Raw genomic sequence first — 24,899 nt, 5'->3', positions numbered from 1 at the left:
AGCAAGAGAGACTCTCTGCTTGTCGGAGATTTACGGAGACAGCCAAGCGTCTGGTTGAACGAGACTAGATTATATTGAACTCAGGCGTAGGAATACATAAAATGTACGACTTCAAAAAATATCTAAATTGTTCGTACCATTTAAAATCTGACTATTTACAAGGTATCTATAAATTAGCTTCCTTGAAAAACAATGCTTAAGAACTCATTACATCGAATTTATTGATTAGAACTACGGTAAATGTTGTCAGCGGTGTTGATTTGTGCTTAGGTCCAAACACTGTTTCACTTTCGATTTGCCTGAGTAACTGCATAGGAGAGTTGATTAAAATCAACTCCCAATAAAAATGTATTTTTATTCTTAAAAACATTTCTATCTCCGACCTGCTTCATTTACCTGTCCCTATACAAAGTTAACTATGGGTCAGAAGTCTGTAAATTTTAAAGAAATGAACACTTGTAAGAGTTTGCTTACGTCATGAGTGTCTGCATTGAGATTAACAAGCTGAGTAAAATCCCACAGACATCTGTCATCTCTGTACAAACAAAAGTGTTGTCAAAGTCAAGTAGGATAAAATTTTCAATACCTCTATATGAAAATGGGAAAGTTTCAGCCTGACTACCCTTTTTCAACCCAATTTCCCTTAAAAAGGATGACATTAAAAGGAGCACATTATTATTACATGTATTAGAAGCACATAAAAACAAAAGCTGTATTTAGTATTTCTGTACAGTAAGGGAAATAACCAGTATACTCAGTTCAAAAAAGACAACAATTCTATAATCATAAGCTTTTATTTTTTCTTTCAAAGACAAATCTTTGAAATAAATATAAATTTAGTACACATTGGAGCACTTCCCTATACTTAAAACAATACACCATAATTTAATAAGTCACAATATTTCATGGTTGAATGACCTTTCATTCTTAATATAATGAATCCTCCTTCTTAACTTTCTTCCATCAGCTAATAAAAGATGTCCATGTAACAACACAATAGGAGTAATGAAACCGTGAGGGAGGACGCTTCCATTTGAAACCCCTCCCCCTCTCAGCAGGGGTGGGGAGCTGTTTTAGTGAAATAAAACAGTCTTACACGGGGTGAAGGTTTGTTGGTCACTGGTTCTACCCAGTGAAAATAGTTCCACAAATCACAGCTTGAATCGGGTCCTCAGAATAAAATGAATCCACACACAGAAGATTTAATCTTCCAAAAGGTCCTCCTCATCCAAATTAATGTCCTACAACAGAACAGGAGCCATTACTGACACACAAACAATATGAATAAACCAATTGATTTCTGACCTCAACATATCACAAACAGCTAGATTAGGCAATAGTGATTTCATCTATTGCTCCACTTGGTTTATTGCTATAATTGGTTTGTATTCAGGTATTCTGATCTTTCTTTTGTAAATGTGTAAATATTTTTGGGGGTTTTTTTTGTACCTCATGAACCATTGATAAGGTTTGAGAGAAATAAACATTCAAACATTCATGAATTACTAATTCAATACAATAAATTAAGTAATACAATAAAGAACAAGTTTTGTTGAGCACGGTGTTCTGAACTACAATTACTCAGACGGCAAGTTCTTTGATTTAGGAAAGTGGACCATGATAAATACACCAACAGATCAAATGCCGTTTAAAGTTGTATCATTATTATAGACTTTTTAAATTTGTTGGGAGCACTTTTATTGAGTTATGAAAGCAACAAAACAGGGCCAGGGTAAAATAGGTATAAAAACATATGCACAGACCTTGTGAAATCTTTCAACTCACTTGTTCACAATTGTGATGTTAGTAAGTAATGATTTAGTTGAGCACAGTTAATAACTATCAGGTAGACTAATGACATAGTTAATAACTAATCTGTAAGGGAGCCCACACCAGGATATAGCATTCATCACAAGTTATCACAGTAATCAGGCTGACTAGGTCAAGTATATAAGACAATGTCAAACTTATCAAGAAAATTCAATAGTTAGTACATGTACCCTATCTAAATATTTTCTCCAACATTCCTTTTTCGTTATGTTTGAGACAAGACACAAAATTTTACAATTTGGTTCATAGGAAGATTGACTTGTACACAAATTTCAATCATTATTTTAAGATATCAAAATCTACAGATTAAATTCTATCAGGTGAAAGGTCAAGTAACATGCTATAAGGTCACCAAGGGTCAACAAAACCCAAAAAATTCCTAGATCATCAAGATGCTCTTATTTACCTGGTCAGCAGAAGGGAGGTCCTAAAAGGTACAGACAGAAATGAGGACAAGGTCATAAATCTAAGTAGGGTATACTTGTGTACTAATTCTAAAATGAGGTCGGGGCTCTCTCATAAGGTCAAGGTTACACTGTATATATTTGTATGAACTATTTAAGAATACTCTGTGATGTACGTCACTTACTGAGGTGTCCACATTGTCAATGTTCATGTTTTCTAGATCTAACTCCAACTCCTTCTCTATGTCATCCATTTCTGTTTTACTCGGGGCAGGATCTGGGGGTGCTGTTTCCTTCTTCTGTGGTGGGGGAGAGGGCGCCTAGATGAAATAAAGATTTGGGTCCATTTTAAATTTCACCATAGACCATTGTATTTAGCAGTTCACAACTTTACATTATATCATAGCAAAGTTACAAAGCAAGGACAGTGTATCTTGGTTAGCTCTTCATAGATACATAGTATAGTTCTTCAGTGTTGGACACTGGCTGACTCACCCTGACACTTTGTTCAGTCGTGTCGGGGGCCTGTTCAAAGTCGTCCCCTGCATCATCATCATCATCATCGCCTGGTCCGCGGACGAATGTGAACGAGCCCTGCTCCTCGGCCTGCTGCATCTCATCCACAGGGACCCTCTCGTGATTTGGCTGAAAACACAACAGAATGTCTTCAAATAGAAACAGTCAACAGAAAAATAGGAGGTATATAAAAAGATTTAGGCCTTTTTACATTCAATTGTTGCAGGTAATAAAACAACAATTTACTTATTTTTCCATGCCCATTGTTAACCTCTGAGACAATGATTTTCACTCACCGGGACACGTGGGAATTTGTCCGCCGGGATTGCACGCTGCCTCTGTGGTTTGAGATAAGCCTCGGTCTTGAGGGCATTCTTCCAGTCTGGGAACAAGTTCTCATATTCCTGGGGCTCAGCCAAAGAGTTGGCGGCCTTCTTGTTGACTTTGGCTAAATGCTCTCTCCACAACTCCACCACTCTGTTACAAAAAACCCAAAATCTCTGATTGCATATGATCATCCCAAAACCTAGTGATTTTCACTTTTAGCAAGCTTGCTATGCATTTTATCTTTCCATGTCATGCAACAAGGCTAGCATATGTATTTTTAAACATTTTATGATAAAACACTACTGTTTTTATGGATATCTGCAATAATTTAGAGACTTTTTACCCAACCAATGAATGTTTTACATCTGTACTCCAGACTGTTTCTGTTACTTTACATTGTATGTGGAGATTTACCTTGAGACTTGACTAGGAAGGTATGTTCTGGCGAAGAAGGCGGCCTCCGGAAGACGTCCTGTGTTAATTAACACCTCCAGGCACTCCTCTAGTCTACAACAGCCAGCAGTCATTGAAATATTATATACTGTATACAGGGAAATATTCGTCTCCGTTTTATTTTCGCCTCTTTCACCCTTGTTGTCAACGGGCGAATTTAAGACTGAGCGAATTACGTTGTCTCAAACTATCTCTCTTAAAACACATCTATGTCTTGGCGAATTCAAGACAGGGCAAAACTGTTTGCAAGTGTAGTAGGGCGAAAATTACTGTGGAATCGTTAGATTTCGTGGTGGTTCAATTCTCGTGGAATTCGGGGGTACCTCTTATCCGCAAATTAACATCCTCCACGAACGAATAAATTAAGGCTATATAGTCATATTTCCTTTTGTAGGTATACAAGAATACACAAAATTACATCCTTACGAACCTGTAGAATTTAAGCAATCCACGAAAATTGGCCCCCACGAATTTTAATGATTCCACAGTACCCTGTATACAGTAACATGCTCACAACTGGGAGCTCATTCATCATAGTATCAATAGGGCAATTTATTGTCTACTCATAATATTAACAATAGGGAGTAAGTACCTAAAATTATCCAATACTATTTTGGAGTAGTTAGAAACTGTGGTTTCATTAATGTTTGACTGTGGATATAAATATTTGTGGATTAAGTCAAATTTATTGTGTCAAGATCTAAGGATATATAAATTCCCACAATAAAATTTTTTGACAAGTTTCTAAACACTCAGATTTGAGGATTGACTCAATAAGGAAACCCATAAAAATTAGTGTGCAACAAATAATCATAAAACCACAGTATTACATGCATCATGTTCACAAATTTTAAAAGATTCATAGATAAAGTTACTGACCTTCCAAGGACAAAGTGTGAGACGAAGGCGACGTTGTTCTGGCCGGCTTTTTGAGCCGTGTCCCCCAGCTTGGCCACCATCTGGGCATTCCCAGCGGAGCTGGCCAGCAGCAGGAGACCCCCAAAGTCACTGGCTTGATGGAGGCACTCCTGGGCAAGACCAAACTCGCACTTGCTGATCGCAAGCTCTGCAAGCTGCTTCCACTTCTGCTCTGACTGTCAATAACAAGGCCGCAAAAAATAAGAGCAAATTCTATCACAACATAGGAATCTATTGTAAAAAACTGATCAATTATTATAGGTAGACACTGTATCTAAATACCTCAAAACTTGCATGTTATAGTTATAAATTTTCTTGATGTCTCCTAGATAAAAAAAAAATTCCCTTACCTCTGCTTCTTTGGCGATCTGATAGCAGGTTTTAAGATCTCCTAATTGTATGGCCAGCTCAAACTTGTGTTCTGGGTCACATGTCACAGCTAACGCTTGGGATTTAAAGCCCTAAAAACAGTGAAGGATACCCATACAAAAACTGGTCAGGAAAAATGGAAAAAGAACCTTTACAATAGACATATGAAATCCTCATAGCAGAATTTCTTTCAATGATAAATGTACTTTGCCTCCTTTGTCAAACATGAATTAGCCATGATTATACACCTATTGGGTCATAGGCTCACTCCTTACCTGTTTCTCCAGGAAATGGGCAACCCTTGATCTGTGTTCTTTAGAAATCATGGGTAATATTTTATCTGCGGTTTCAAAGTCTCTTCTCATGACAGCTGTCTGGTACTCCAGCACCGAGACGAGGAGTGAGAAACTGACAATGTTGAGTTCCTTGTCTCCGAGGTACAGGCGATTGTCTTTTGGAATGTAACCAAGCAAATACATCATTCTGTGAATAGAGGAAAAATAATAGTCATAACTGTTCATAATTATATGTTAATCAAAAATGTTAAATTGCAAATATACAGGCAATTTACATGGTGCAGCACCATAGACTGAGATATTGACAATAAGAGACACACCTATCCAGGTGAGCTATTGTGACGATTTCCCCGCCCACGTAGTAGTTGAGCCGGTTGACACTGTTGGTGTAGATGAAGCAGTCTCCCACCCACACACCAGTCTTCACCGTCTCATCAATCTCTCCCACCACATCAAACGCTTCCTCAATCCCGTCCTCTCCGATCTCTTCCCTGTTGCCCTGGGCTTTTTCCACGGCCTCCGGGTTGTATTTCAGGACAAAGAACGACTCGTCTGTAGTGATACAACACAGCTCTCCATTCTCACTCCAGTACACCTACAAGTCAACCAAGTCTTATCAGTAAGTCACAAACCGTGCTTTAGTCTCATTTAATGGAAAGGATTTGCAAGAAGTAAGAACTTCTTTTATATTCTGAAGTAATTAATTTTGTATCATATCATTTATAACATGCTCACATTTTTTGGTGTTATTTCTATTCGTCGTATAAGTTCTGTGGACTCCCAGTCATAAAATGCCAGGCCACTCACTGACCGTGTGCCCAATAGGAATCCTCCATAAATACCTGTAAACAAAACAGCCGTGTTAACTCTACAGCATACTTGCCAACTGACCTGATTTCGTCGGGTCACCCCTGATTTTTCAACCCCTCACCCGATTACTTTTTATGACCCAGTGGGTCATGCTTTTCACCCAATTTATGTTGAACAACCAGAAAATCTCCTGATTTCCGGATTTGGTTCGTTGCATGTTTGACTTCCAGTTATGAACTCAAGCTGAGCTTGGATTTATGTAAAAACCAAAGGTTTAAATCATTAACCGTTATGGCTTCCAATAAGAAAAGGTCTTCATCGGGGCCAGCGGAATCAAAACCAACAAAAAGAAAACGATATTTTTGTTCCTTTCAACATATCTGGGAAAATGTTCCCATGGGTAAAATAAAGTAATCGAGTACAAAACGAGGCTTTTTGTGTTCTATGTTACGCACATTTGAATATTGGATTTTGTGCCCAAAATGATCTGACTAAACATTCACAAACATAAAGTCATGTATAAAATGCTTTTTAATACACAAAAGTCTTCCAAGTCACTTACAACTTTTATGCCATCGTTTACAGAGTTCAAAAGCAAGGTTTATGTAGCAGAAACTCTTTTTGTATTTCTTTTAGCTGAACACAACTTACCATTTTCTGTGTCAGATCACTTTACAAAATTTAAAATCAGCAACTGTTAGTTAAAATGCTTTTTTGCAATAAAGTATTACACATATGTTATAACACATATTTCTATTGTATATACCAATGAAATGCATGGTAAATATGTCGTGAATGTCGTTACGCGCTATGACCAGGATTTTACTTTCCAAATTTGGGCTGCTTTCAAGATCATAGCTGCTACGTAGGGCTACATAGTTGAATGATAAGCTAGCCTAGCCGCTACGTAGATATTCATAGCCTAAATAATTTATGCTAAGCATCAAATTCAAGATGGCCACCTTAGTTACTACTTTGTAACAAACATGAAATATATTTTATTTAGTGATATTTTGTTTATCTCTTAAGTTATTATGAATTTTAACATGTATATTTCCACTTGAAATAAACAAATTTTGTCGATGTAAGTAATCTTTAGATGATTATTTCCAACTTCAAATCTGAGACCCAGCGGCTAGCCTACCGGTCCGTTCAATAGACCTAGATATCTACGACCTAGCGGCTAAGCTAGCTGCTACGATCTTGAACGCAGCCCTGGTCATGACCAGATTTTCACATTGGAGGTTGGAAAGTATGCTCTACAGTCACAGATTTGGTTCAAGACTACATGTATCTATATAGCTCTTTATCATATAATGTGACCCAACATTAATACCATTACAAATTGGAGACCCTTTTTTTTTTGGTCTACATCATAACAAGTGTTCAGATACTGAGCTGGCTGACTGAATGTTGGTTCATATGAACATGTACAGTCACAGAGGGCCCAAAACTACATGTATCAATTCACATAGCTCTTAATCATACAGTGTGACCCAACATCAACACAATCACAAATAGAGTCAAGAAATTTTTTTTTGGTCTCAACTTCATCAAGTGTTTAGATATTGAGAAGACTCAATGAGTTTTAGTTCATGCAAACATGTTTTCATTCTTACCCTCAGCCCCAAATTCTGGTTTGAATGCCTTTTGTTCCTTAAAGTTTTTAAAGATTTTAACAGAACTGGTGGATTCTCTGGTGGCGTACACTGAAGAATCACTGCCCCAAACAAACTCCTGGGCAGACCCAAAACTCTTGTTCCTGAGTGCCATGGCCGTGTAGATGATGTACTCGCCATCCCCACACACCACCACAAACCTGTAACACAAGAGTAAGACTTTATCATTGTCTAGTCCAAAACTAATGCTTGGGTTTCTAGCATGTGTGTACACTGCATCTGAAGTGTGTATCTGATAGCCCACAACTACACACTGACCTGCCATTGGGGTTGTGGGCGACTGTCTGGGGGTAGATCTCACAGCTGCCCATGTCCTTCACCGCCAGAGGGAGCCTCTCTCCATCCTTCATGTCCTGGTCTCCGATAGCCTTGATGTTGGCTTGCTGTATCTCCGAGTGTTTGGCCCAGATGATCTTTCCACTGCTGTCCATAGACATGGCTGGTTCCTCTCGACCAAGCTGTACAATACAAACATAATATGCTGCAGCTAAAACATTCTAACATTCTCTGGATTCTATATCATATTCAACAACAAAAGTACTCCTTTTTATAACATCCTTTCAGAGCAAGAATTACAATGGGTTACCTTAATAATGATGCTTCCTTCATCATAACCCAGAGCAACATTATTGGAGCCTTTCTGGGCAGCAATGGCCCACACCCTTTCCAGCCCATAATTCAGCGTGCTTTCCAGTCGGTATGTGTTGGCATGCCAGATTCTTACTGTACCTGTTAAAACAGACCAGATCATTATTTATATGCACAATGGTGTGCAGATTTTCATTGCACATGCTGTCAAAAACCTCTAAACAGTAAACAGATTAACTATGAGAAAGGTCTGATAATGAGAGTCAGGCAATTATAACAGTACTGTATATTCCTTATCTTATGCAAGTACAATTTTGTTTGCATCAAATCGCGAGAATATTTCATAATGAATACTAAATTTCAATCTTAGTTTCACATACTTTAAATCTGTCAGAAAAATAAAAAGCAAAAAATGATTTGAAATCTTGGACGTGTGCTTCTTACAATTTTACGTAGATGTTATATTCTTGTGTTTGATTGGGAATCTACAGTAGCTATAATCTGTTACAAGTGTTGGTCTGTCTGTATGTGTATACTGACCATCCTCTGAGCCGGTCATTATGATGGGGAGCTCAGGGTGGAAAGCCACGGCCGAGATATTCTGGGCGTGTCCCTCCAAAGTCTGCACACAGGTCTTGTTCTAATACAAAAGACAAAGCAATCTTTACAGCTATAACAAAAGACAATGCAATCATTACAGGGAGATTTTGTTAGAATTTAAGGATAAATATTCCAAAAAACTTTAAAGTACACACTGTTGTTTATTCTTTCATGCAAAGACATTTATATTTTAAATTAAAAGTACTGACTTATCTATAAACGAAACAAAGCTACATATACCGTATTTTTCGGGGCATATGTCGATGTGGGGCATAGGCCGAATTGCTCATTTTCAGACAAAATTCAGGAAAAATCCTTAGACTAGCCGAATTAGGGGATAAGCCGATTTTCAATCGATGATTACTATAGTGAAAGTATGACCGCTGATCAAGGAAGTCGTCGTATTAAGTATATACTTTCAGAATATCGATGTAGAAAGTCAAAAGAGTAATTAAAGTTATCAAATTTGCTTAACATATATATTTTAAGCAATTATTAAAAATATATCTGTGTTTTGTGGCTGTTTGGTGACTTCCGTATTCGTCGGTATATCGTTACGTATCGTAATTTTACATAGTGTAAATCTAATTGCAACACCCACCTCCGTGTTCTGTCTGATAGAACTAAGTATAATATTTTACCAAACCGTTTATATTTTATTAAAACCTTATTGCTAAATTTCATTTACCAGTAATTAAGTTATACTTTGAAAGCTACTTGTAAATACGGGGTATGGCGTCCATTAGCTCGATCAACACGTGGTTTCATATTCAAATAGAGTTAACACGTTATCCCCCGTAATCGCTATGAATGAAAAAACGAAATATCACACATAAAATATTTAATTTGTGTTCTTTTCCATTACGGTAATTAATTAAATAGTAACTTGCTGTTATGCATAGAAGTTGTAATGTTAAAAGCACAGTTAATGCAATGAAGTGTAACGGTGTACACTACGTGCCCCCAGGCTGTGTTCAGTCACGAGTTGCACACCTTTGTTTATACACACGACACCAGAATACCGTTATGTTATCCAAAAGAAAATTAATTATAAAAACACAAAGCATTTGATTTATTCTACACCCAAGACCAGTGAGTCCCACGAGCGCAGACATGAAGAAATTCAAAAATTCTGTCATATTACATTCTACCCGGTTTCGTTATCTTTTTTACTACGCAATCATAGTTTCCAGGGTTCATACACGCCGGAACATGGGGATAAAATACTTTTGATTGGGGTTGTAAAGATATACCTCGTACAGTACGGTTCATTTTATTACTCACGATGTCATAACAAATATATCAACGGGACAACTATCGAACAATAGTTCAAACAGATGAGAAACAAAAACAAAACAACCCTCATAATAAACTGCTACAACAGTACAATGGATTAAAACAGTGGATTTTATATTTGAATGTTTAATTTTTTCAACTTTGAGACTACGATAAGCCGATCCCGGGGGATAAGCCGCGGCTCGCTCATCGGAGAGAAAAAAATACCGGCCTATGCCCTGAAAAATACGGTATTAGCATCAATACACGTTAAAATACATGAGAACTGTTCCTTAACCATTCTTCTGATCCAGAAATCAACTGTACCTGGTAATCCCAGATTTTGATAAGTCTGTCATCAGCTCCAGAGATCAAGTAAGGTTTGTCTCCCCCTGAATAGTAGTCTACACAGTTCACTCCCTTTTCATGTCCCTCCAGAGTAAAATTAGGTGTGTTTGATCCCAGATTCCAAACCTACAATCAACAAACAAATAATACTGAAGGAACTACTGGTCATCCTCTATAAGACCGAATGTGGTAAGGCATAAAATATGTTCAATGCTAGCTATGTTGAGATCTCAGCGTGAGTTTGAACAATCTCTTGATTACTATCATGACTGTAGACCAGACTGCAGCCAGCCTTTATTGCCGTTACCCCAGATACATTACCTTGACTGTTCGGTCCAGTGAGGCACTGGCGAAGGTGTTATTGTCTTTGGGGTTGATGACGATCTGCATGACATAGTGGGAGTGTCCCTCAAACACCTGGTTACAGGCCCACTTCTTGTCCCAGTCCCACAGCTTGATCAGCATGTCATCTACAACACACAACAACCTGTAAGTCTACACATGTCATCTACAACACAGAACTGCTGAAAGTATACAATACTACGTATACACAAGTCTTCACTTTCGGCATCTACAACACAGAACCATCAATGACTTTGCCGATGATACAACAGTTTATTACTGTGTGATAAAGACATGCGCACACATAAAGGCTTGAAAATGGCTTCTAAATTAATTATGTACAAACAAACCTGTATAATAAAATTTTATATTAGCTATCAAAATTGACTCCAATGAAATAAAATGGCTCTAATGAATACATTGTCAAGAGTATTTTTTACTCTGTTGAATAATCAACAGTTTTCCACAGGGTGATGAAGACTGTGTGAGTCATGCAGATAAGCCCTAAGACACACACACTATTCCTCCCAGACTCACCACTGCTGCTGAGGATGAATGGCTGGGTGGGGTGGACAGCAATGCTTCTGATGTAATCTGAGTGAGCCTCGAACTGGTGGACTCGCTCCAGCGTGTTGTAGTTAAACACTCGGATTTGCATGTCATCCTGATAATCAAAAGCATGAATTAAATACATCCCATTAGAGCATTTTTAGTTTATTTTATTATTATCTACTATTTCATTTATTTTAATCAAATATGGAAAATAAAAACATTAGCTTTATACATATTATTAACCAAAGAAATATATCTTACTGAGCCGGTGATGACCCAGTTTTTTCTGGGAACAAATCTGGAACATCTTACAGGTAAATCGCAAACCTCAAACGATTTGATAAGTTGCTGTAATTTTGAAGAAAAAAACAAATTATATAAACACAGACCTGTTTGGATATCTTATGTAATACATTCAATGCATAGACTATTTGAGTCTATTTAATGCTAACTATTTGACAGAAACTTTTGTAAAGCTTTGATTCGAACAGTACTATAATATTGATTCCCATTAAACAATCATTATACAACAGTTTAGAATTTTAATACATGTACAAATTTTTCATAATTCATCATCATTTTAACAATTAAAGTCCATTACCTTTAGATATTCAATAACATTTTGACAATTAAACCAATTAACCAATTTCTTACCTAAATATGATTTGCAAAAAATAAGTGAATAATATTGCCATAATAATCATTATCAAAGTCCATCAACTTAAAATTTACTTGTAACTAGCAAATAATACAACTCACTGAAATAATTAATCCCATACCATAAAGCTTGAATACACATTGAAATGAAAATAAGGAAATATTTCATTTCATTTATTTATGAGTGATATGTTAAAAATCTTTAAAAATGGCAACATGCAATCAAATAATTGCATCATATATAGCAAGCTGTCTAGTTCCAGTTCAGTTTGTATAGTATTTTTTTGGCAGGACACAGTTATTCCAGTAAAACCTCATAACAAAGTTTTCAAGACATTCTATGATAATGATTATGATTCACTCTACTGCTTTGATGGATCAGCAACGTTAGCTTTATGGCATGATTCAATGCTGGAAAATGAATTCAGATCATCGAATATGGAGAGGGACTTATAATTGTATAACCTGTGACTAATCATTTAATATAATGTACCATACAATTGATGCACATGATTAAAACAATTAACACTTCTGTTTTTTTTAAGTCTTACAATGTTAAATGTATGCATGATAAAACAACATGCTGTTCGTTACTGGCATAAGTTGATAACAAGCATGCAGGATATAATGGAATGCATTACCTGAAAGCAAAACATTATACAAGGTTTACAGAGGCATGCAAATGGACATTTTTTACCTGGGACTCATGATTCCACACATGGACATTCCCATTGTATAAACTTGCCAACATCCATGGTTCTGTGGGATGTAAATCTACACTCTTAACTCGATCGGACCGTGCTGATAATTTCCGCTTGATATCAAGTCGAAGAGGCTGTAAGTAAAATAAGGAATCATGTGGTTACCTGCGATTCAATACTCTAAACATGAACCTTCCCATTAAATAGACTGGCCAACATCCACGGTTCTTTTGGATGCAGTTCACAGCTTTTCACTCGATCTGAGCGTGCTGAAAGAACTCGTTTGACATCGAGTCGCAGCGGCTGAAAGTCACATGATAACATCCAACATGGTATATAATGACAAATCACATTTTAATACATTTATTCGTATCAAAAATATACAGGAATAAGATAATGTGCTACATCAGGTAACTCGTGTTGTTACCATTTGCACCACATATCTTGTGTACAAAGCATAAACCACACTCAAATATCATTAGAAATATTCAAAAGAACACATTAACGGTAAATTTAACAATTGAACAGAAATCTAATCAGATAAACAGTACCATCTTGACATTCAGCCGGCTTCGACTACCAAAAGTTGATTATGTTGTTCCACAATACGTGGCCCTGGTCGATGCGCATGCGGAACCGGAACCGCATATCCGGAAGATGGTTATTGTTTATAAATGGCCGCCAAACATGCACAGACAAAAAATGTCGTGTTAATCGAATTGAATATAAACATGTTCCCTCGATGAAGTGTGCACTTTTTGGCTAATCTATTGACAGGGGGATTTTATAGCCTCTTCTAGAAAAGTTGCGAGTGTTTAATTTTGTAAATTCTTGTCGTAAATAGTTAAATTTCTGTCTACATCTGAACTACAACAATGAGGATAAGTGGTATTGTCCCAGCGCGTTTTCTGACCATCGTAGCTCATGTCATAATACTCATCATCCTCTTCTGGGCAAAGGTATTTAATGCTTTGACGGTTTATAATAATTTATATCGGTTGTTATGTTGCTTTTCTGAATAGGCATATCATTTAGGTATCATTTAAAGTTGCTTGTTTAGTTTTCAGGTTTTTTTTTTTATTAAATTACATTAATTTAGTTTTCAATTACAATAAGTATGGAACAATTGATTTATAGCTGAATTTGTATTGTTATGCATTGTCAATAAGTAATATTGATAAGTAAATAAACCAAAAGTCAAAACCTGTGTTGCTGCAAAATATTTAGATTAGTTAACATAATTTTTAAGGGCCTTAAGCCCAAGAACTCACAATAGTGGACAGATTTTATATAGATAATGTTCATTAGCTATAACATGTAGGCCTATGTGATATTAATTAGTTTGATAAATTTATAGCTCTGCTCTTATTTTTCAGGATGACAATATCAAACAATGCTTACCATCAACGTACACCCAATCTGAGTACGACTCTAAAGACACAGAGTAAGCTATGTTTAAATAACAGAATTGATAGCTATCTGTTTTTTATGTCTGTGTAAATTGTTTTGCATATTTCCGTCAAGAAGTTAAACTATTTTTTATAAAAGTAAACGTTTGTTTCCATAAATCAGCAATTTTATAAGTGCTTCAGTTTTGATTTTATGGTATAGTATAGTCTTGTTAGAATTGACCTGGTTATATTTTTCATCCATTTGCCTCATTTATTTGCACTCACTGGCAGTGTATTACATATCGGAAATCATTTTTTCCATCCAATCAGAATGAGAAATCATTAATGACACACTTTTAATTGTGAGTAATTAAAGGTCAGTACTAAGGTACATAATAAGACATGAATGATTTAAGTCATACTTGTAAAATCTGTCAGACAGAGAGGTGGAGATGTGTTTATTTTCATATACACATACTTATTGTCTATAAACATGCCTGCCATTATGGTCTTGTCTGTTGTCCTTGGGCATGTTCAGCAGAGGGAGAGCGCACATCCCCACTCTTAAATTTGCGTTATAGAGATGGAAATTCTGGCTAGTTTTCCTGGACACCAATTTTGCTTTACATATGTCATATGTAATTCTACTGTTCAACGAAATATATTTAGCTGAGCACATAATACATTGTACTTCTGAATGCTAGTTAATTATATGTCATAAAATAAAATGAATAGAATTGAATGTACAGTTGAACTTTAATATCTCGAGCACTAAAATCTCGAAATACAATGAATATAATGAAGTGATTGGTAAGTCCCAACCACTTATTTTTTTAAGTATTTTACTCTTGATATCTCAAATACTCTGATATCTCGAAATCTTCAAACAGTCCCATCTAGTTCAAGATAACAAAGTTTGACAGTAGTAAGAATTAAGTAGTACAATGCATAAATCAATGCACAACAAAGCTACTCAGGAAGGAATTAAGCTAACAGGTGATATCATTATAACTTTATATGTGTAAACAAAAATAATGAAGCTGATATTTTACAGAAAAAACTATTTGAACACTTTAACAAATCAATGTTTTCTTCCAGAATGATCATTGGTCTGTCTGTGGGGCTGGGACTGATGCTTATAGAGCTCATCGGATTCATTGGTGGAATCTCCATGTTCATGCCATTCCAAAGCATGCTTTGTATCCTTATGAAAAAGTTTGTCAGATCTATGTGATTTGTGCTTAGGCTATCATTTCTAGGTATACCATGAAAGAAGTAAACATATACATAACCGTGCCCACTGAAAAATGTTAAAATTCTTAAGTACCATAAAGACTTGTGTATAACACGTGCCTTTTTTAAGCCAAAATTTGATGAAGAAATTAATAAGTCTTGTTCTTATTAAGAAATTTCAGCAGCTGATAGGTGTTGACTAGATCACAAAATCAAAATTATGGTAAGCTTAAGTATGTACTTAAAAAACCCAACAAATTTTACACAGATAACCAAATATTGAGATTTTGTTTCTTATTTGTCCTTGACCTTTAATAGCTGTTTCTGCCCATTGTGGTGCTTGTGTGTCATTAGCGTACTTTATTTTATGGGAAATGCCTTGTCATCGTTATTGGTATATCTTTGGATTTTCAACCGCTTTCCCAGCTCTGACTGAAATCATCACATTTATTCAGATTGTCTGCTTAAGAAACGGACAACTGTAAGAAACCAAAATATGGGAATGTTTAATAGATAGTGCTTCAAGAAATTCCAAACAATTCTAGAAATGACCTTGACCTGACCTAGCTGTTGCCTGTCATGCAGGGGCGGTGATAGCCCTGTTTTTCTTCCTGTTTGAGTTGTGGCCGTGTTCGTATTACTGGTACATCTTTGGATTCTGCAGCGCGTTACCTGCGGTGACGGAGATGATGGTGTGGTTAGGAGTCGGGTTCTTTCACAAAGGGCTATAGACCAAGTGTAACATCAGTAGAGCTTGTGATGCCTAGAGGTAGCAACATATCTGTATGCAGTCAATTTTTGAATATTTACAGAATTATTTTTATATATACTGACTTTATACAAGGTTGTGAAAGAGAGACAGGTTGTCAAGATCTTGACTAGTGTACATGTATGCCAGACATTGATGTACAAGATCTGTGTAGTGTAAATGATTTTGTGTAGTTGATTAATGAATGAAATAAATATGAATTATTATTTATGTTTCTGTCTTTATTGTAAATAATAATCTATCTGCAATAATTAGCTTTATCATTATTTTACTTGGAGGATTCCTCCATCTCCCCACCAAAATAAAAAATAGAATAAAAATGGGAGTGTCTATTTTATCGGATTATATAATATTATGTATGCTCTACCCTTGGCGTTGGCACCACAACTTGGTTAAGTTTTTAGGTCAGGACCTTAAGATATTATTATAAGTTTTATCTTTATTAAACTAAGATGGATGATGCATCTGTAATATTGCTGATTTCATGACAAGCTTGGATGCTGAATCTGAGCTAAAGGTTTCAGATGTATGAAGAAATTTTTTGGAGCATGTCAGATATCTAGGTAAATAATGGTCCTTACTAATTCAAACATGCATGATTGATTTAACCATGTAAATGACTTATAGAGCTAGCTTCAGAAACCGAATGATCTTGATTATCCAGTTGGTTGGGCAGCTTCAAGATTTAAGAATAACTCAAAGTATCTTAGGATCTTGGAGCTGGTTACGAAATAAAATGATTCCTGTCCATACCCAACCAGACTTAATATAGTTGATACCTGTATAACTATTGATGTGTAATATAGAGGTACCTTTAGATACAGAACTTGAACTTAGTTATTTGAGTGCAGAGGCAGGTAAATTTTTTGAGTATTTCAAATTAAGCAGGTTTTAAATGGTTGAAGCACAGGGGCCAAGCCTGTTTTGACATTAATTTCAATGTAACCATACATTGAAATTAATATCAAAATAAAAAGTTGAACCATGTTTCTAAATCTAAGGTTAAGGTCATAGCAGAATTATATATAAAATCCCTGTCCGGGGCATATTTTCTCTCCTTTGGTCCAATCTGGCTCATACTTCACTTACACAGTGTCTATGGTCAAAGGGTTTGCAGTGACCTTGAATGAAGTCTGTGGGGTCAAGGTCATCGGACCTCACAAAAATTCTTTTATCAGAGCCTATATACTTTCCACTTAGCCCTATTTGCTTCATACTTCACATAAACAGAGCTTTTAAGTAAATGGTGTGTTGAGATCTTAAACCACTTTTCAAGGGCAAATGTGTAGTTCATAGCAGAATCATATAAAAATGCTTGTCTGAGCATATCTTCTCCAATTTGACTCATACTTCACCCACATGGTCAAAGGGTATGCAGTGACCTTGAATAATGTTTTTAGGTCAAGGTCATGTCAGAACACACAAAACTCCTTTTTTAGAGTACCGGTAAATATAGCTTTTTGGTTAATGGTGTGCAGTGACCTTGAACCAAGTCAATGTGAAGGTTATAGTAGATCTCTTTATTATCGGTTTTAGAGCTTAGATTTTTCCCATTTTCTTAATCTTGCGCAGATTGAACAAAAATGCCTGCATGTTAGGGGTAATGAGATGAATCAGAAGTTCTATGCTAGCTGGAAAATTTTTAAGTTATAGATCAAGTTCAAAGCAAAATTGTCTGAAATTCTTTTTATCCTGTTGTCCATAATTTAAGCGGGGCCCTTTGAGATGGTCATGCACCATCTCAATGTTGTCTGGTTTTCTGCTGATTTAAGAAACTATTTCAAGTTGTTAGGAAGCAACCTTAAACTTGCTTGATGGATGTGATTTTTCATGAATATTTCCTACTTTTATGATATTGCATAATATTTACATTCCAAATATTTTTTGCATGTAAAGTGTGTGAAAAGATACTGCAGTTATAAGACTGTAACACACACAGGGTACTCAAAGGTTAGAATGGCAAGTTTCATTATGACATCACAAGCGTTGAACGCTGTTAAATGCAACGTCACAAGCGAGAATCAAAGTTCATGCTTGTGGCTGTTACAGTGGCTCTTCCATTAATTTGAACTTACCCTTAGGATAAAACAGAAATTTTGAGGTAAAAATCACATTTGCAGACAAGGAAAGAAATTAAATAAATTGTAAATATAAGCATTGAATCATTATTTTTTGAAAGATATAGTCTCATAACTGCAGCGGTGTGTGCATACAAATTTTCATAATGCGCTAGCGCGCGTTATTCAATTTGTGTGCACACACCGCTGCAGTTATGAGACTATATCTTTCAAAAAATAATGATTCAATGCTTAAATATGTTTGGATCATATGTAAGTATCACAATGTACCATATGAGAGAGTATTGTATCATATGATAAAATATGATATCAAATCATTTTAAATGATACAAATAATGTGATGCATAATGTGATACAATATGGATCGAATCAAATCATATAATCAATATTATATATGCCTTTTATATATAATATTATTGTATATTATTGTATGCATGTACTGTATAATATCATATATACAGTGTATCATGAGTGTGTATCATATAATACAATACAATAATGTTACATGATATTGAAACAATATTGTATGATTTAATTCATTTTTTTGTATTATATGACACAATATTTTATAGTATTGTAGAATATTGTACCACTTTCTATGGTACAATATTTTACCATATGATACAACATTTCATTGTTTCTTTTAAGGTATCCGATCCATATTAGGACCAAATTTGTCCAACCTTGAATATCTATCATGTATTTAATACTTTGATATTTATTTGAAGCATTTACGAGTAGAAAAAGATTTACCAAGAGACATTTTCAAAAATATTAATAACTAAGCAGTAATTAATTAATGAAGATTGCATTAAGGTCAATGGAGACTATCACATTTTTTTAAATAAAAAAGTATTTACTAGGAATATCAAAAAATGCTTCGGTGGAAAGATGTATTTTATCATTAGGAATACAAAAACTATTGAAAATTTTTTTTATACTGTGTAGATTGTTTTAGAATTAATTTATATAGAATAAAAGCAAAAGGGGGACAACTCTTCAAAAAATAGAAAAGGTCATTAATTAGGACACATTCCACTCTTACATATTCATACTTAAAGTAGATCCAGTGTTCTGTGACGTCACACTTTTTTGTAAAACTTTGAATTCTTTAAAAATTGTGCAAGATAGTTTTATTTATTTTATGTGAATATAATCACATGGATGTAATTAGAATTATTGGTAGGTTAAAGATATTTTTGCACTTAATTTTATACTAAATTTCCAAATTTTTATATATTTTATCTATGCAAAGGGGAAATAACTCTTTTCTGACTTTTCTCTCAGTTGTATGTCTAAATGCTATAGTTTTTCTTATTCCAACGATTAATTTCAAAATATTTTTGTAATTCTAGTTTTCTGATAAAGTTGACATTAAAATTAAACAAGAAAAACAAATTTCTGCCTACAAGATTTTACTTTTGACAGAAAAAAAATACATTTTTCTAATGCTAAAATATGCTTTAGTTTATGTTTATCTGGCATCTCAAAAAGTGTGATGACATGTATGTTTTTTCTAACAATTGATGACATTTAAGTGTATTAAATCGAAATCAGTTCGGTTTTTCAACTTTCCTCAGAGAATTTTACGAGTATGGAGCTACCTTAAATAGGAAAATTATGTTCAAGTATACTGAGTATGAAGCCGGTTAAGCCCATACATATCTGTTGTGCATCCAGATTCATTGAATCTGAGGCTATTATGGATTGGATACCTTAATATCAAATTGTATCATTTGATATCATAACACAGACAGGATAAATTATCGTATTTTTTTTTTATAGCGGCATTTTCCGGAACCACAACCTTTTGGACCTAACTTTCATTCAAGTTATATCATTTCCGGTTGTGTAAACTATGGAATGAATTTATGAATGAATGTCAAAAGCATGATGAGAAACGTTGTTGCTTTGATAAAAAGCAATGAAATGGAATGTTTTAAAAACTAGAATTTTCTAGGCAGGTTACTTGAGGCGTTTCAAAATGTCCACAGCGAGAGAAAAAGCAAAGACGATCGTCGGTGACCTCATATCAACTCTGGATAAGAAGGGCATTCGTGTGTTGGCAGTCGATTTTGATCAAACTTTAATAAAGATCCACTCAGGGGGAGTATGGAAGGATTCTACGGACAATCTTGCAAAGCATGTCCGTCCTTGTATGAAGGATCTTCTTGAAGCTGCCCTTCAGCGGGAAATGATCGTTTGTATTGTCACGTTTCATTCCCAGCCCTGGATTATTCGAGAACTGCTGAAAAAGCTGCTGAAAAAGTGAGGAAATCTTAAATAATCTTGTACCATTCAGATATTGTTTTTTACTAGATATCCATTCTGTCGTTTTTTCAAATAAATTTATATATACATTTCATTTTTGTCTCTAAATAAGGACACCTTTATTTGGATTTTATTATGCATGAAATTTGAACTTTGACATCTCTGTAGCATCAACATTTCGCATACTACAGAGGAGTTGAAAGGCTTTTACTGTATATCTCAAATCTCTGAATACCTGGTCCTATTTAGTTTGTGGTAGGTTGAATGAGGTGTTAGTGTCTGAAGTGTCAGTGAGCAGGACATGTTAAAGAAAGACCCACCTTTGATGTAATTATTTTGTATCCCTTACTTCTTTGATGCAAAAAAGGTCTTCATATAACCAATCTACATGTAAAATATCATTTAACATGTATACTGTGTATATTTCCATCACCATGATCACCTGCATAAATTTTGAATAGGATTTTTTTTTCTTCATTTTATTAAAATGTACAATTATGCTAGTTCACAATTAAAACATGAAGAACCAGCCATGAGGGTCCCAATTTTACTAATTTTGATAGTACTAAAAATGATGAACTGATTATTAATAATAAGTTTTCCTTTTAAAAAATGATATTAAATTCTTGTAGGTGAATATATCATTGCACAGTATGTGAGGATGAAGGCAAACTTTAAAACCACTTATACCCGTACTTCAATTTACATACTTTGCACATTCACCATGAACAATGATGATTTAGGACCATCAAAAAGATTTTTATAAAATAATGTTTTAAATTATAAGTCTAGTATGTGTAAGCTAAAAAAGATTGGGTAACAGGCAATCTGCCTATAATAAAGTCCTTTCCCAGAGTATTCACTAGTGATTCAACAAATGTTTAAGTTCTCTTAAGTAGAGGATGAGATCATTAAACTTTCCCTCCCACTGAAAATCTACTTACATTTGCAAGTGGTTATTTGTAATAGCAGAGTGTTTGTTTTGTATCTTGGCATAAAGTTTACAATCTATATTAGCATATTGCATGTGAGAAACTTACAGCATTTAAAACAGCATTTTTGGGTTCAACCATTTGAAATTGAACAATTACCTGTAATTTTTGTGACCAAGCTTATGTACTTAATTACAGTTCAAAACAATTGCATATACCGTATACAAGAGTCATAAAGGGACTGCTTTACAACAATAAATAGTTGTGACAACCATTTTCAATTCAATTCAATTTATTGTCCTTAAGCTTTACAACTCATCGTAATGCAAAGTATAAAATATAAAATTATATACAAATGTGCAGTAGGTGAGTGGACATATTAAGACATTTATAATCATGTACATATCTTAAAATATGAATGAACATAAACGTATGATAAGTAGCTTAAACTAGTATGTACATCCATGTTCTTTGGAATCTTAAAAAATCCTTGCACACAAATAAAGATATGTTTAAAATACCTTGGATTAATTATAATAGGTATACTGTTTTACCCTTGTCTTTCTGTCTGTCTGTTTTTCCATCTCTGTCTTTCCATCCATCTGTCTGTCCATTTGTCTGTCTTTCTGTCTGTAACAAAATTTCTGTCAAAGATATCTCAGCATCCATTGATTGCAGATGCTTGAAACTCTAGCACACTCTTTGTTTAGACATGCCATTTAGTGGGATCCATTTTTTACCAATTGGATGTCAACTTCCTGTTAAATGATGACTTTGTTTATTTTTTTACTTAGCCTAAATTCTCAAACAAATTTTCTTCAAAAGTTTCTCAGCAACTATTCATTGCAGAAGTTTGAAATTTAACACACACTTTGTTTAGGCATGCTATATAGGCATTGGTGGGATCCATTTTTGAACTAATTACACGTCAACTTCCTTATGTTCCTGTTATGAACATGATCGATAAATGTTGACTTTGCTAATTTTGTATATTCTCATCAGAGCGAGGGTATTACAGATATCTTGCCAATGTAATAATTTGTGATGATTTAAAAAGCTTCTTTTGAATTTTATGGGCATCCCATGCTCGCAAATTAAAATTTTTATCTAAATACCTGAACTTCCATTAATCATTCAACAGAAATAAGTTATCATAAATGCTGTGATGTTGCAAAAGTTAGAAAATAATTGTAATTTGTCTAAATAAATACCGGGTAATAATTTTTCTGAAAGGGCAAGTTTTTGTGCTTTGGTAACTTTTGTAACTACTTTCAAAGTAGTTACATTTGATTTATGTCAGTTCTAAATTCACAACTATCAAAATAATGTCAAACACAAATTCTTGCATCTAAATTTTGTTTGAGATGATACCACAAAATTTTACAGCAAAAATTGCCATCAGGAAAACCACATATACTTAACTTAAAGAATAACTTTGTCTAAATCTCAACATTATTCATGATGTTGTATACTGTGATCTGTATCTTGTGCTTTTCTCAGTATGAACTTAGGAGTCATAAGAATTTGTATGCATTATCTGCCTTGCAGGGATTCAGAAAAGATTTACGTACAAGCCAACACAATAGAGTTCCGTGAGAGACACAACTATGAATATCTGGGAAAAGAGGCCCACATCACTGCAGTCTTGACAGAAGTTTACAACCGGGAAAAAGTCATCATTAAACCTCATGAAATTGTGCTGTTTGATGATGACCGGGATAACGTAGACACAGCACTCAAATTTGGACATTGGGCGTTCCAGATCAAGGAGGACGTCTCCTATCAGACATTTGAGGAATACTCCCAGATGTTGGCACTACAAGACAAGCCACCAGGGGCAAAAGGGAAGACAAAGTAGGAGAGGTTTGAGAGATTTTGCAGTGTCGGACTCGGAACTTTGTTGTACTGCTTTAGAGTTTTTGATATTATATTACTGTTGATATTGTACTCACTTTTTGCCCTCGTTGTTATCTGTTACCATGGTTACAGGTTGTCCATTTAAATAAATCTTCTGTGTATGTTTTTTTTCTGAATACAGTATCACACATATTTGTAAACCTGTTTTTGATGTAGATTGTTGTCAATATTTTGATTAATTTTTTTTGGAGATAAGTGTATAATCTAATCCTAATCCACCCCCCTCCCCCCCCCCCCCCCAAAAAAAAAACAAAAAAACAATCACGTATGAATTAATTGTACCGGTAGATGGGGTTTGTTCAGATCAAAACTAAGGAGTTGTGGCTCAAGTAGTCTATAAACAAATAATGCTGTTTATATTTTATGGTTATTTTATGTATTGTTGAAATATCCATTGTTAGTTGTTGCAAATGTTAAAGATTGCTCCATTTGGAAAGTTGTTTTCAAAATTTAAAAGATGTGAATCACAACCGGTGAGGTTTGAAAATTCTCTCTCTCTCTCTCTCTCTCTCTCTCTCTCTCTCGCTCTCTCTCTCTCTCAACACTACATTTACAGTTTGATATTTTGGTGTTTTTTTTAAAATTGTTTTTAACACCTCATAAAAACAGTCATTAGGGGATTTTTTTCGACTATGAATATACTTGATTTGAGTTCAGAGCACTTTTGAGGCATTGCAGTACTTAATCATTTGAATGCATGTGTTAGTATTCAATGTCCGCATGTCAAATTATAAAAAAAAGTTTTCCCCTTGAAATCTCTATGAGTTTAGATCACTGCGTGTATTTTTCTAGCTTTGTTAATTTTTTTACCTCTAGAAAATCATAAACACATAATGGAGATAAAATATATCCTGTAATTTCCATATACAGAGCTATAAGCTATTGGCTAGCAATCTTATATGTAGGTATTATACTTGTGTACCAGCACTTGAGCAAAATCTGTAAAATCGTATGCACATGAAAAAGTAAAGTCTCAGCAACAGGACCTCAGCCCTCTCCTTGCAATTTGTTTTGTGTATTTCATTTTCATAAGTATTGTGTCCATACCTACATTTATAAGTCAACTGATTAGTGATTACTTTCTGATGAATATGATATAATCTTTGATATTTTAACAGGAACTTAACACTTGCGGTAAAGTCAAAGTTTACATCAACCAATTCAATGTTGTGTGCCAATGTTTTGTCTAGTCAGAAATAGTTTCAGTGTAAAACATCTGAAAATTTTGCATTCAGCTTTTTAATTAGATGAAATTTATTTTTCTCAGATAACAGTGTGTCCAAGTCATTTGTTATAAGTAAACTTTATTTACAACAGAGTCATGTTCAAATTGTGTCATCTTTTAAATTAGTTTTCCTTCAATAAATATTGACCATAAATTGCAGTGCATCATGATTAAAATCCAGGGTATTTGCATTATGGATATTAATTATTTTCACTCCAATAAAAGGTTTGTGACATTTTTTAAATGAATGTAGATGGAATTTTTCCAGATTTATCAGTATGTGTATATTTGTTGTTATTTAACATTTTGGTTTTGGAATCTCTTTGTTTTGATTACTGCTGTCATTGTGTGATTTTTGTGTAGTTTTTACATAACAATTCTCACGTATGCTTATATACTGTATATGTACACATATGAT

General features: G+C 34.6%; 3 protein-coding genes across 5 annotated transcripts; 2 read left to right on the top strand and 1 right to left on the bottom strand.

Moving 5' to 3' along the window:
• Positions 1–775: 775 nt before the first annotated feature.
• On the bottom strand, positions 776–13,338 carry LOC105345645 (coatomer subunit beta'). Of its 2 annotated transcripts, XM_034480492.2 has the most exons (21): positions 13,217–13,338; positions 12,662–12,799; positions 11,569–11,655; positions 11,293–11,419; positions 10,735–10,883; positions 10,393–10,539; positions 8,731–8,830; positions 8,189–8,331; positions 7,861–8,060; positions 7,543–7,742; positions 5,849–5,955; positions 5,434–5,708; positions 5,093–5,300; positions 4,799–4,909; positions 4,410–4,624; positions 3,492–3,584; positions 3,047–3,227; positions 2,730–2,879; positions 2,420–2,554; positions 2,237–2,257; positions 776–1,241 (listed from the first exon to the last, which is right to left on the bottom strand). In XM_034480492.2, the coding sequence occupies exons 1-21, from the start codon at positions 13,217–13,219 to the stop codon at positions 1,203–1,205; spliced, it is 2,829 nt and encodes a 942-aa protein (XP_034336383.2). In that variant the 5' UTR covers positions 13,220–13,338; the 3' UTR covers positions 776–1,202. The 2 variants fall into 2 exon arrangements, with proteins under 2 accessions (XP_034336383.2, XP_034336384.2); XM_034480493.2 differs by lacking the exon at positions 2,237–2,257.
• Positions 13,339–13,343: 5 nt separating this feature from the next.
• Positions 13,344–16,264, top strand: LOC105347583 (transmembrane protein 107). Of its 2 annotated transcripts, none has more exons than XM_011456732.4 (4): positions 13,344–13,624; positions 14,042–14,109; positions 15,155–15,255; positions 15,857–16,264. In XM_011456732.4, the coding sequence occupies exons 1-4, from the start codon at positions 13,541–13,543 to the stop codon at positions 16,018–16,020; spliced, it is 417 nt and encodes a 138-aa protein (XP_011455034.2). In that variant the 5' UTR covers positions 13,344–13,540; the 3' UTR covers positions 16,021–16,264. The 2 variants fall into 2 exon arrangements, with proteins under 2 accessions (XP_011455034.2, XP_011455033.1); XM_011456731.4 differs by having other exon boundaries at positions 13,471–13,624; positions 15,608–16,000.
• Positions 16,265–19,946: 3,682 nt separating this feature from the next.
• Positions 19,947–23,487, top strand: LOC105347584 (uncharacterized). Its single transcript, XM_011456733.4, has 2 exons — positions 19,947–20,404; positions 22,888–23,487. Exons 1-2 carry the CDS (start codon positions 20,121–20,123, stop codon positions 23,195–23,197), a joined length of 594 nt encoding a protein of 197 aa, XP_011455035.4. The 5' UTR covers positions 19,947–20,120; the 3' UTR covers positions 23,198–23,487.
• The last annotated feature ends 1,412 nt before the right edge of the window (positions 23,488–24,899 follow it).

The sequence above is a fragment of the Magallana gigas genome, chromosome 3, assembly GCF_963853765.1.
Source record: "Magallana gigas chromosome 3, xbMagGiga1.1, whole genome shotgun sequence".
In the NCBI taxonomy this organism is placed as follows: domain Eukaryota; kingdom Metazoa; phylum Mollusca; class Bivalvia; order Ostreida; family Ostreidae; genus Magallana; species Magallana gigas.
Note: the sequence above shows the minus strand (reverse complement) of the source record. Positions and strands in the feature narration are given on the sequence as shown.

Bases quoted from the DNA above. Each gene is read 5' to 3' on its own strand.
- LOC105345645 (XM_034480492.2), bottom strand. The intron at 11,656-12,661 runs GTAAAAAATGTC...TCAAAATTACAG, and splicing joins TGTGGAATCATGAGTCCCAG to CAACTTATCAAATCGTTTGA. The intron at 8,332-8,730 runs GTCAGTATACAC...CTGTTTTAACAG, and splicing joins AATGACCGGCTCAGAGGATG to GTACAGTAAGAATCTGGCAT.
- LOC105347583 (XM_011456731.4), top strand. From the start codon at position 13,541: ATGAGGATAAGTGGTATTGTCCCAGCGCGTTTTCTGACCATCGTAGCT. The intron at 13,625-14,041 runs GTATTTAATGCT...CTTATTTTTCAG, and splicing joins TCATCCTCTTCTGGGCAAAG to GATGACAATATCAAACAATG. The intron at 14,110-15,154 runs GTAAGCTATGTT...GTTTTCTTCCAG, and splicing joins TACGACTCTAAAGACACAGA to AATGATCATTGGTCTGTCTG.
- LOC105347584 (XM_011456733.4), top strand. From the start codon at position 20,121: ATGTCCACAGCGAGAGAAAAAGCAAAGACGATCGTCGGTGACCTCATA. The intron at 20,405-22,887 runs GTGAGGAAATCT...TCTGCCTTGCAG, and splicing joins CTGAAAAAGCTGCTGAAAAA to GGATTCAGAAAAGATTTACG.